The 12,062-nt window shown below is 55.4% G+C and overlaps 1 protein-coding gene and 1 long non-coding RNA gene across 3 annotated transcripts in view; one reads left to right on the top strand and one right to left on the bottom strand.

Moving 5' to 3' along the window:
• Positions 1 to 362: 362 nt before the first annotated feature.
• The window catches only part of IGSF9 (immunoglobulin superfamily member 9), a 19,677-nt gene continuing 7,977 nt past the window's right edge, over positions 363 to 12,062 (top strand). The window contains exons 1-9 of one of the 2 annotated variants that reach the window (XM_049880927.1): positions 363 to 721; positions 2,742 to 3,001; positions 3,208 to 3,396; positions 8,647 to 8,799; positions 9,568 to 9,710; positions 9,948 to 10,065; positions 11,447 to 11,588; positions 11,691 to 11,836; positions 11,919 to 12,061. In XM_049880927.1, coding sequence (XP_049736884.1) covers positions 2,944 to 3,001; positions 3,208 to 3,396; positions 8,647 to 8,799; positions 9,568 to 9,710; positions 9,948 to 10,065; positions 11,447 to 11,588; positions 11,691 to 11,836; positions 11,919 to 12,061 — 1,092 coding nt within the window. In that variant the 5' untranslated portion in view covers positions 363 to 721; positions 2,742 to 2,943. Of the gene's footprint in view, positions 900 to 2,741; positions 3,002 to 3,207; positions 3,397 to 8,646; positions 8,800 to 9,567; positions 9,711 to 9,947; positions 10,066 to 11,446; positions 11,589 to 11,690; positions 11,837 to 11,918; position 12,062 lie in introns of both variants that reach the window. The other variant, XM_049880926.1, reaches the window with a different exon arrangement.
• Positions 7,376 to 9,619, bottom strand: LOC126073832 (uncharacterized). Its single transcript, XR_007516857.1, has 3 exons — positions 8,930 to 9,619; positions 8,624 to 8,807; positions 7,376 to 7,603 (listed from the first exon to the last, which is right to left on the bottom strand). It is a non-coding gene; the product is annotated as an uncharacterized LOC126073832 (long non-coding RNA).

Here is a 12,062-nt window from a genome sequence, read left to right as displayed (position 1 = left end):
CTTCACCTGGTTGAGCCTCGGTTTGCCCATTAGTCAAATGGAGCTATACCTGCTTCATAGAGTTTTTGTGCATTAAGTAGAGCTATAAAATACCTAGTCCAGGTCTGGCGCCCTGCAGGGACTCAGTAAATGATCATGTATTTCATTCCTCCTCTTTCAAGCTCCCACTTCAGGATGTTTGTGTCTCAGGGTCGTTTGAGCTGGGAGCTGGAGCTGGAGCTGACTCGGCACCCCAAGCTCAGAGCGCAGACTTCCCCTAGTGCACTCCGTGGGAGGTGCCTGGGCAAGATTTGGGAGCGCGCCAGTGCAGACAGGTATTTCCAGTCTGGTGAGAGAAGAAATGGGTGGAGGTGGGGGATGAGGATGAGGGAGGAGATCAGATGAGCTCGGGAGCTGGGTGGACCCCCCGGAAGGAGGGCGGGGAGTCCCGCTCCCCGCCTGGTATTCTTACCCCTAGGCTCAGATTTCAACCCAAGCTGACGCCTTTGCGGCTCTTTTAGCTTGTTAGGGGAGGGCAGAGGGTCGAAGGCAGGTTACAAAGGAAAGGGCGTGCAAGGAGCTCAGCTTCCCTGGAGCGGGGCCCCTGGCTGGGTAGCCCCTGAAGCTCGCTGCAGGAAGCACCGGACCTGTCTCTCCTCGCTTGGTTGTACAGAGCTCCACGAGGGGGCGACCTGAGCCCACGTGCCACCGCGTCCTTCTATCCCGAAACTACAACTCCCAGGTCACTAAGGGGTCCGGCCTGCCTCGCCTCGCCTTCTGCTGGCTCCCATTGGCCGCCGCGGAGGGGGGGGATTGGCGGTCTCCAGGACAACGGGAGGCGCTCGGGGCATCCGAGGCGGGGAGGCGGGTCCGCCCCCTATTGTGTAGCTGGAAGAGTGAAGCCGAGCGGTGCGGAGCAGGTGAGGGCGGGGGCGTTCTGGGGGGATAGAAGTGGGGGTGCTTGGGGGGGATGGAGAACAGTGCTGGAGTTATGGGGGGACAGGAAAAAGCAGGGAGTTGCGGGAGTTGCGGAGAGAAGTGGAATTCTTTGGGGGGCAGAACTAGGGGAGTTCTGAGAGTGAAGTGGAATTCTTGGTACGGGGGGGTGTCCCGGAGAACGGGAGCTCTGGAGTTAGAGTCGGGGAGTTCCTGATAAGTTCCAAAGGAAAAGAGAAGTTCCAGAGGTCCGTGAATACGAAGGAGAAGGGAATTGTTGAGGTGGGGCGCCAGAGTGTATGGTGGGCTGAGGCAGGAGAATCCCAGCGAGGGGAATTCCGGGGGTGGGGTGGGGGGGTGGGGAGGACTGGAGGAGGGGGATTCTGGGAGAGACAGTAAGGGAGCTTTTGGGGGTGCAGAGGACCTGGTGCAATGGGAGATCAGGTGTGAGAAACTGGAATTTTGGGGGGACTGGGAGAAATAGGGATACCTGGGATGGGAGCACTGGGAGAATGAAGAAGTGCTGGGTGGGGGGACTGGGGAAGTTTGGAAATGGTTGGGGGGAGAGGCCAGAGGAGTTGGAAAGATCTCAGGAAAAACAGGAATTATGGGGGTACCTAGCTTACTAATGTTCTTGGAAAACTGAGCCAGGAGAGAACTTGGGGCTCCTATATGCTTGGGAAAAGATATTTTAGGGAAATATGGGGGGCTGGCTAGGGGTGGTGGGAGGCAGGGGGAATGGTTGCTGGCGATTTGCTAGGAGTTAGCCATAAAAAAATATATACTGGGGATTAATTAGAGGCAGGGATCAGGCATAGAGCTGTGGAGGTTGTTTTACAGCCAGTCCAGTGAGATGAGGCTGAGGGCTGGGTGGAGGCCCCAGAGCAGAGTCCAGTTGGATTTGCCAGGCCCAAGACAGGGCTACCCCCACCCCAGTCCACTGTGACTGTACTAGTACCTCTGAGGCTGTGGCTGTCAAGAGTTCCTCCCCTACCTGCCCCAGGGCTCCCTTTTTACACCTTAGGGACTCCCAGGCTTTTGGGCTTGTCATGGACCATGCCCCTGGAGTTGGTGAAGGGAAGGCCTAGAAAACCTGGAGCCCCGAGCAGACTGGAGGCGAGTGGGTGGGAGGAATTGGGTGAGGCACGTGGGCCGTGGTGCCTGGCAGAGGGAGGGCTGCCTGGCAGCATCCTGAAGGGGAAGTGGTGCCAACCGCCTGCTGTGGGACCTGCCCAGACCTGGGGGATGCTGCCTGGGCCCCCATATCAGCAGGTGGGGAGGCAGCTCCTCCTCCACCAAGAGTCTGACTCATTCCCTGCTAAAGCAAGAGCCCTGCTGGGAGGCTGAGTAGAGAAAGAGACCACAGGGTCCCCAGCTTCTAGGGTGCTTCCCAGAGGCTGGGGACATGGGGCAAGGGATTGTGTGTGGGGACCCTGGGGACTGCTATCTGGGGATTCGGAGGCCTGGATTCTCATCCAGGCTTTGCCCATGACTGGCTCTAGGACCCTGAGCAAAGCCCTCTGAAATCCTTAGGGTTCTTACTTCTCACAGTGTGGGTGGAGGCAATAGTAATACTGCTTCTGCCTGCTATCTGCTGCCTTGTCGTTAGTACCAGGAGTCAGGGAAGAGAAGGCAGAGGAGGCTGGGACGCGGGGTTCTGTCTTCTGGCCCGGGGCTGCAAGATCTCTGGTTTCTTTGTATCCCCCCACCCCCACCATTACTTATCTGCTCTCCTGTCTTTTCCTAGTGCCTTTCTCTAGCTGTGAGGTTTCTTGTAGGCTCCAGTATTGGCCAACAATGCATGTAGCCTTGTGTCTTACATTTAGATCCCGTGGGTCTCCAGAGAACAGCTTCATCTGGTGTTACATGAGCCAAGCCCTAACTGTCCAGAGGAGAGAGAGCTGAAGCCTGTTCCCAGAAGCCCATCAGAGGAACTGACCCTAGGCTTGCTGGGTTGTGGACATCCCTCTGCCCCACCATCTGAGCCTCTGTGGACAGGAGGGGCTGGACGAGCAGGCCAGCTGGGCTATGGTTTGGTGCCTCAGTCTGGCCATCCTCAGCCTGGTCATCAGCCAGGGGGCTGACGGTGAGCTGGACTCCTGGGGCCCAAGAACTCTCTGCTAGCCTTGGGGTGGGGGCTTCCCCAGGGGGTTCTCCATGTAACACATGAGGGGAAGGGAGGAACAAAGGTGGTTCTAAAGAAGCTGGGGATTCTCCCCATCACCCCAAAGTCAGAGATACTGATGAGACATTCCCTTCCATCCCTGACTCTCTGTGCCACCCACCATGCAGGTCGAGGGAAGCCTGAGGTGGTGTCAGTGGTAGGCCGGGCTGGGGAAAGCACGGTGCTGGGCTGTGACCTCCTGCCCCCAGCCGGCCGGCCCCCCCTGCATGTCATCGAGTGGCTGCGCTTTGGATTCCTGCTTCCCATCTTCATCCAGTTCGGCCTCTATTCTCCCCGCATCGACCCTGATTACGTTGGTAAGAGTTAGCCTCAGGGGGGCGGTAGGGAGACAGCACCAACAAAGGGGGTCTGGGAAGGATGGGAGCAAGACCCCTTCCTAACTGCACTGTCCCTGTCCCAACCTCATCTCCACTCCCCTGCTTCCATGCTGCTTAGTGAGTGTGGCTCTGCCGCCAAGCAGTGTTGATTCATTCATTTACATACGTACACGCACGGTGTAGCTGTGCCATTTAGAACTCCATGCGGTCTGTTCCAGAGGATGCCGGAACCCTATCCCAAGTATCCATCCTAATTCTCTAGTCCCTCTTTCTAGATCTCATCACGAAGCCTCCTAGACTCCATCCTGATTTTCTGTAGACCTCCCACTTGGCCTTATCCTGGTTCCTGAATTGCTAGCTGTTCATGGCCCCACCCCCAGTGTCTTAAATGCTAGTCCAGGGGATTCCAGACTTGTTCAGGAGTGGGCCAAAGCGGTGACAGGGTAGGTGTCCCCTCGGTTCTCCAGTGGTGGCTCAGCCTGATTCTGAGCAGGTGCGTTGTGGGGTGGGCTAGAGAGGGCCAGGCCCCCTAAAGATCAGCTAATGGATGGGACTGGCCTGGGCTGGTGCTGCAGGTGGGTCCTGCATGGGTCTTAAAATAGTACACAGGCATCCCCGGAGGCCTTGTGCTGTCCTGCAGCTGACTCCCTAAAATGGCTCTGCTTCCGCCTAATCCTGGCTGCAGCCTTAATCTGAGCGGTTTAGTGCTGGGCCATGGCAGGCAGGTCTCAGAGGGTGGTATGCCGGAGGTCCTAACGATGTGGCTGGGGCATCAGGGCAAGTGAGAGTCTTGTTCCCTCCTCCTTGAGGGGAAACCCAGGAAAGGCCACCTGGGAGGGTGTGGAGGGGGGAAGCACCCCCACCTTTCTCTCTTTAGTTTGAATTCTAGGGGAAGCCCTGAGATTGGCTGAGCTGTCAGGTCAGGGCGGGCTCAGCAGGTGCGGGAGAAGGGAAGAGTTTATTTTCAAACTGGGGGCGGTTGTTGGCAAACAGCCTGGTGGGAGTGTGTGTGCCTACACCAGCCCAGTGGGAATTGATGAGAGCAGGGCCCTAATCAGGACAAGAGGAGAAAAGATGGTTGTGCCTCCCAGCCTTCCCTCCCTGTCTCTGCCTGCCTGGCCAGGAGGGGTTTGGGCTGTTGGGAGGAGGCTGGGCAGATTCAAAATGTAGCCCTGACTGAGAGCAAGGCAAGGGGGAGGTGGAGGAGAGGAGAGAGGAGGGCTTTCCTGGATGGAGCAGGGAGATGTGAAACCCATCTCCTTCTCTCTGCTCTGTCACCCTGCCTTGAGGTCTTTCTGGCATGCAGGCCACTGGATGGTGGAAACTTTGCCTACCTGTGGGTTTTCTTCTGTCTCTGTTGTTCTTTTGAGTGCCAAGGGCTGTGAGCAGTAACCTCTGGGGCTTTCTTCCTACCCCTACCCTTTGTTCCCATCTCCACCCCCAGTCTGGAACTCCTGGTCAGGCCAGAGCTGGTCTAGGGACTCAGACTCACAAGAGAGGCCCCTGAGCCCGTTAACCTTTTTTCTGCTTCACAGTGTGGAAGGGGCCTCTCTGCCTTTGTGTAGGGGACTCCGAACTGCAGTTGCTAAGCAACGGGAGGTGGAGGTTGCAATGGACAATGCTGTACTGTCATAAATTCTCTGGGCAATTGAGGGGGAGATGGGCCTGGGACTGTGCGGGAGGCTAGTGCCCTAGAATGTATGAGGGACCAGTGACAGAGACCGTTTGGAGCCTCAGGGGCTACACTGAAAGGGACGCTTCCAATCTTTGAGGGCTCTAGAGTCCATCTAGCAGAGGACACTGGATTTGTAGAACAGTACAAAAGTAGTAAAAGGCAACATAAAGCAAGGTATGACCACATACTAGCACTGGGTTGACCATACCCCGTTGCCGCTGAATCGATTCCAACTCATGGTGATCCCATGTGTTACAGAGTAGTCCTGCTCCATAGGGTTTTCTTGGCTGTCATCTTTATGGAAGCAGATCACCAGGCCTTTCTTCTGTGTGGAACCACTGAAGGGGTTTAAACCACCAACTGTTCAGTTAGTAGACGAGTGCAAATCATATAACTACCGCGTGTAAGGTACCCCAGCCCATAGTGCTTGGTAAATGGTGACAGCCGGGTATGTAGGCTGAACCGTATCACAGACATCCAGAGGAGAGAGAGGCTGGGTTTACTCTGCACCAGCCCTCCTGGTGTGGAGCTTAGACCACCTCTTCTAACCCATGGGATGGGCCTCTGCTCTTTGACTTTTGTGCTGCATTACTTGGGAGTCTGCAGACGCCCCTCATGGTAGAAAGGAAGTGAGTCTTCGCTCTGTCCTGAGTTGTTTGACAAAAATCCAGTATCTCATTTTCCCCTTTGGGGCTCCATGTAGGAATCTCCCCTTACTTCCCTTTTCCCTTCAAAGCCCACTGCATAATCGCATCTTCCTGAAAGCCTTCCCTTCGCCTCTTGCTTCACAGACTCTTGGAATGCTGGGCACAGTTAGCACCATTTTTTTGAACTTAGGTGTGTATGTGTGTATGTGAACTTGCGTGTGTAAACATAATATGGGTTACCTGCCTTCTGATTTCCTTTACATATCCCTCCACGCAGGGAGATCTAAAGAACATCAGATTCTGGCCCTGTAGGTAGAAGGCGAGTCTCCAGGAGGTGGGCCCAGGACTCTGGAGGACCCAGGACTGCCTGGCCTTGGCTGTCTTCCTGTTCATCAGTAACACTGCCAGTTGCCCTTGAGTCAGTTCTGCCTCATGGCGACCCCATGTGTTGCAGAGTAGAACTGCACCCCATGAGGTTTTCAATGGCTGTAATCTTTTGGAAGTAGATCACAAAGCCTTTCTTCCAAGGCGGCTCTGGGTGAATTTGAACTGCCAACCTTTTGCTTAGTAGCTGAGTGTTTAACCATTTGCACCACCCAGAGATCCTATCTACAGGTCTAGAAATCCATATCTCACAGAAAAGTTAGGACATGCAGTATGCTTCACTGGATATTTTGGTTAACAGCCATTTGGGACGATTACCCATTGGCTACCAACATCTCCCAAGTGCTACTATACTATGCTCAGTGCTGACACTGTACTGAACATCAGCTGATCCTAACACCAGTGTCCAATGGAAAGTGCACTGCTTCTGGAGAAAGGAAGCCAGGCTTTGTCCCTTGCTAGCCATGTGGCCTTGGAAGGAAACTTAATATCAGTTCCTTTGTCTATAATGGAATTCTTGTGAGAATTAAATATGGTGATGATGCCTGATATTGCATGGCTTGTGTTCAACGCTCATTCTCCCTTCCCTCACCTTCCTTCTTTGCAGAGCTTGATGATCACCATATTGAAAAGTTCCTATCATATAGGTCTTAGAAGAGGCTGTAGTCTGGGGTGTGCAGGGCCATGTGGCAAGGCAGATTAGGGCTACGGAGGAATCCCACTGATGGGTGGAAGCATGTGATTGTGTTAAATATTTACCTGCTAGGCCTGTGCTTATCTCCTGGGTGGGGATTTAAACACCTAGCCCTTTAAGCAGGTCCACCCTTTCTAGAGAATCCACACCCCTGGAATGCATTCTGAAAGAGATAAGTCCCTTGCCTAAGATCACAAAGCTAGCCTCAACTTGGTCATTGCCCTCTTCTTGCCCTGATGACATTTGGGCACCGTAGGCTTGGATTATAATTCAGAAGGATCACCCTGCAGGGAGAGTGGGAGCAGATGGGAGGGGCGCGTGCACTGGCCGTGTCAGAATTACCAGTATTAGGAAGGCTCAGGGCCTCAGTCTCGTTGGCTGGGATGGGCACACTGCTAAGGGACTTGGCTTGGAGCTGCATTTACATACCCCATAAGATTTAGAGAATGTCATTTGTCCCTATCAAAGGTCAGGGTGGGAGTGGGCAACTGATGAATGTAGAGAGGAAGGAGGCTGGAGGCAGGCAGATCTATGAGCAGGCTATTGGAATAACCCACATGAGAGATATCACAGGTCTACACCAAGGTGAAGGTGGTAGAGAAGGAAAAAATTATGTAGAAGATAGAATTTAAAAAGTTCTCTGCACACATGGGGCCGCCGTGAGTTGGAATCGACCTGGCAGCAGCTAACAGCAACGATGAACAAGTAGACGTGGGGGGTGAAGGCAGGAGTCCAGGTGATAGGTTTCTGGTAGGGTGAGCTGGTGCATGGTGGTACAGAGAACTCCTAGAGGGTGGGGGAGAAAGGGAAGAGGACGTGTTATCAGGTAAGGGAGACGGGCAGGGCTTGAATGCAGGCTTCTGATTACAAATCCCGAGCTCAGTCATTTGTTTGGCAGCCCTTGTATGAGCACCTGCTGATGCTGGGCACCGTGCTGGATGCCTTCCCTGAATTCTCTGCCCCCTCCACCCCACCCACGTTTTTTGTGCTCTCTCACTTTGAAGATGAAGAAACCGAAGTTGAGAGCTGAAATCATTTCTAGATCTTTCTGGCTCCTCAGTGTGTGCCTTTCTCACTTGGCTGCACTGCCAGGGACCCCTGAAGCTGTCTGGGGTATAGTCCTCTGTTAGGGGAGGGTGTGGAGGGGATTTGGGGGGGCACTGTCCGTCTGAGCCTGGCTTTGTGGTCTGGGTGTTGACTAAGGGGGTTGATGAAGTGTCTGCTTGGGCTGTGGCTGTGTGGCTGTATGTGGTCAGTCAGCTGGAGCCAGTGTGCCAGGGGCGTGGAAAGACTGAGGGATGAGGCTGCTGACTTTGCTGCCTGGCCAGGCTGGACTCTGGCCACCCTAAGGCGCTTAGGCTGCTGATAATAGCCCTGAGAGATTAGAGGCTTTGGGGCCTGCTAGGGCCCCAAACTCAGCTCAGGTTTCCAGGCACAGAGTCCTCAGGTGGGAGGAGGACTTCTGGGAGTCCATACCTTCCCCTACAAAAGAACTCCAGAGTAGGGGGCAGCCAACAGTCCTGGAAGCGGGGTGTAGTTCAGTGGAACTTTCTGTCTATCATCTGCCCCTTTGGGTTTCTCTTTGTCTACACTGGGCCCACTCTGCTGAAAGGCAGGAGTGGTCACGGGGGCTGGACCCAGGGACCTCCCCCAATGGCCCCAGCCCCCAGTGACCCCAGCCCTATCTGTGCCTCTCCGGGCCCCACTCTATCTGGGTAACTGTGAGAGAATGACCCTGTTCCTGACCTCTGAGAATGACCAGTGTGGCCAGGGGTTTGGGGCTACCGTGAGGTCTCCTCATCATACCTGATTCAGGGCTCCTCCCCCAGGGCGCGTCCGGCTGCAGAAGGGGGCGTCACTCCAGATCGAAGGGCTCCGCGCAGAAGACCAGGGCTGGTACGAGTGCCGCGTGCTCTTCCTGGACCAGCACCGCCCGGAGGACGACTTTGCTAACGGCTCCTGGGTGCACCTCACAGTCAATTGTATGAAGCTGGGGCACAGGTGGTGGAGAAGGGGATTGATGGGGAGAGAAAGGGGAAGAGGAAGCTCTATTTCCACCCACACGCGGTTCCAGTGCCCCACCCTTCCTGGCACCCCAGTTTACATGCTCACTTTTTGCATCCCCCTGCCTTTTCAGTTCTTCAAATCTAGCTCCAGTCAGCCTTCCAGGCTCCAGGCTCCAGACTGTGTCAGGAGCTTCCTCTTCTTTCCCCTCTGCCCAGCTCCTGCCTTCCTTGCCATAAGAGGACAGTTAGAGGGTGGAGTTGGGCCCTGAGTGAACCATAGGTCACATACATACAACACTTTTGATTTTTTCAAAACATCTTTTCACCCAATACTTCATTAATTCACTCTCAACCCTAAGAAGGAGAGAGGTCATACTTATTCCCATTTCATAGACCAGGAGACTGGGGCACGGAAAGGCTAGGTCAGGCCACTGATTAGTGCCAGAGCACAGCCTAGATCCCAGGCCTCCTGACTTCTGGAACAGTGCTCTCCTGAGGGCACCCAGCTCTCCCTTTTGCTCTAAACACCCAGCCTGTGCTCAGCCCCAGCTCGGCAGGCCAGTGTGTGGACATGGGCTGGCTCTGGGTACAGCAGACGGGGTGGCCCTGGGCCGGAGTTCCTGTGAAGCTGGGCAAACTGAGGGACTGAGGCTGAGCCCCTAGTGGTCAGGTTCCCTGGCTCTCCGACGTGCTCTTCCGGCTGATGGCCTCCCTGGCAGCTCCTCACGCCTCTCTCCTCCGCAGCGCCCCCTCAATTCCAGGAGACTCCTCCCCCGGTGCTGGAAGTGCGGGAACTGGAGCCTGTGGCCCTGCGTTGTGTGGCCCGCGGGAGCCCCCAGCCTCGAGTGACTTGGAAGCTCCGCGGACAGGAACTTGGCCACGGCCAGGTGCACTTGGGCCCTGGGCTGGGTGGGGTGGGCCAGACAGAGGCGAGGGACAGGTGGGGGCCTGGGAATGGGGCTGAAAGGCGGAGGAGCCAAAGAGCAGGTTGGGAGACGGACTGCACCTTAGCCCCCCACCAACCTCCCCGAGTCTGGGTTGCTGCCGCCCTCTGCTGGCCAGATTGGGAAGCACAGCGTCTGAGGCCGGTGGGAAGGGACCGAACTCACGAACTTCTTCCCCAGGTGCAGAATGGGACGCTGTGGATCCGGCGGGCAGAGCGGGGCAGCTCTGGGGTGTACACCTGCCTGGCCTCCAGCACCGAAGGCAGCGCTACCCACGCCACCCAGCTGCTGGTACAAGGTGCTCTGTGGTGGGAGGGCTGGAAGCCAGGGACACGTGTGAGAGGACGGTGACCAGTGGCGGGGGTGGGGGGCGGGGCACAAAGCAGGTGTGGGGAGGAGACTTGAGCGTGAGGGTAGAGGCCTGTGGAGAGTGAGGGAGCGCCCAAGGCAGGCCGTTGCCCTAAAGGCCATTGCTGTGGAGTCGATTCCGACTCATGACAACCCTATAGGACAGAGTAGAACTGCCCCGTAGGGTTTCCAAGGAGCGGCTGGTGGATTCCGATGGCCCACCTGTTGGTTGTCTTTTTTTTGGTTAGCAGCCCGAGTTCTTCACAACGCCACCAGGGTTCCGCTGCTCTAAAGACAGCATCTTAATTAAAAAAAAATCAGTAAGTGGAGGAATAGACATATAGTGTCCAGTAGTGTGGTGTAGGGGAAAGGGCAGCAGCGCTGATGTGAAAGCTTCTGACTGCGAACTCTTCAACCTCCCTGAGCCCCAGTTTCCTTATCTATAAGGGGTCCATACCTGCCTCTCGGACTGTTACAAGGACTTAAGTAGCTAACTACCAAACATGGCGATTGGCATTTAGTAATTTCTGGCCAAGTCTGCCCCTTTAGGAGGAAAGCTGAGAAGTACAAGGCCTGGGCTCTGTCTTCAAAGGGCTTATTATCTATGTGGGGATAGACAGAAGAGGAATCCGTGAAATAGAGAAGCCCTGCTCTCTGTGGTACTGTGGGAAAGGCAGGGTGGTGTAATGGTTAAGAGCAGTCTCTAGCATCAGGAAGGCCTGAAGATGAATCTCGCTGACCTTGGCCAAGTCTCTCTGCTTTTGAGTCTTCATTTCCTCATCTATAAAATAGGGAGAGTAATTCCTACCACAGAATGCTCTCATGAGGATTAAACCAGTTGAGGCAAGTACAGTGCTCAGCAGAGTGCGTGGCATGCAGTAGGTGCCCTATACTTGCCAGCTGATATTATTACCTTGCTCAGAGTCAGGGGTTGCTGCAGCATCTGAGGGTGACATATTGGGTACCTAGATTGCAATAAGAGATGGAATGGCATAAGACTTGACAGATGGGAGACATTAAGGGTAACTGAGCAGAGAGTTAAAACTGACCCTCACTCCTCCTCCCCCTCCCCACCCACCACACACACAATTTCTAGGTGGGAAAACTAGGCGAATGGGATTGCCCCTGGTAGACTGGCAGGAGAGCTGGTCTTGGGACAGCATGACTTTTCTTACACCCAAGGGGAAGGTCCTGCTTCAATTCCCCAGAGGCCCTGCAACAACCAGCCCCATATTCCAGAGGGCAGAGCTGAGAGAAGCTGTAGAAATGATCTCAGGGTTTTTAGAGGACTGTGAGCTGAAGCCACCTCCTTTGCCGTGTGCTTCCCCCAGGGCCCCCAGTCATTGTGGTGCCCCCCAAGAACAGCACAGTCAATGCCTCCCAGGATGTTTCCTTGGCCTGCCAGGCTGAAGCATACCCCGGAAACCTCACCTACAGCTGGTTCCAGGACAGCATCAATGTCTTCCACATCAGGTGGGGCTCAGGAACGGGAAGGGTGGGGAACTGGTGGGCAGTTTTTCAGGAGCCCTGTGGCAGGCAGGGTCTGGACCCCTCTCTACACGTGCAATATTGCAGCCACCTGCAGTCCCGGGTGCGGATCCTGGTGGATGGAAGCCTGCGGCTGCAAGCTGCCCAGCCTGACGATGCTGGCCGCTACACCTGTGTGCCCAGCAATGGCCTCCTGCACCCGCCTTCAGCCTCTGCCTACCTCACCGTGCTCTGTAAGCCTGACCCAGCTCCTTCCCCAGCCTCTACCTCTTCCCTGGGCCAGGCCAGCCCAACATGCCACTGCTTCCTCCCAAGACCCCGCCCAGGTGACATCCATGCCTCCTGAGACACCCCTGCCTATAGGCATGCGGGGGGTGATCCGGTGTCCTGTTCGTGCCAACCCTCCACTGCTGTTTGTCAGCTGGACCAAGGATGGCCAGGCCCTGCAGCTGGACAAGG

Source organism: Elephas maximus, chromosome 3, assembly GCF_024166365.1.
Source record: "Elephas maximus indicus isolate mEleMax1 chromosome 3, mEleMax1 primary haplotype, whole genome shotgun sequence".
Classification (NCBI taxonomy): domain Eukaryota; kingdom Metazoa; phylum Chordata; class Mammalia; order Proboscidea; family Elephantidae; genus Elephas; species Elephas maximus.
Note: the sequence above shows the minus strand (reverse complement) of the source record. Positions and strands in the feature narration are given on the sequence as shown.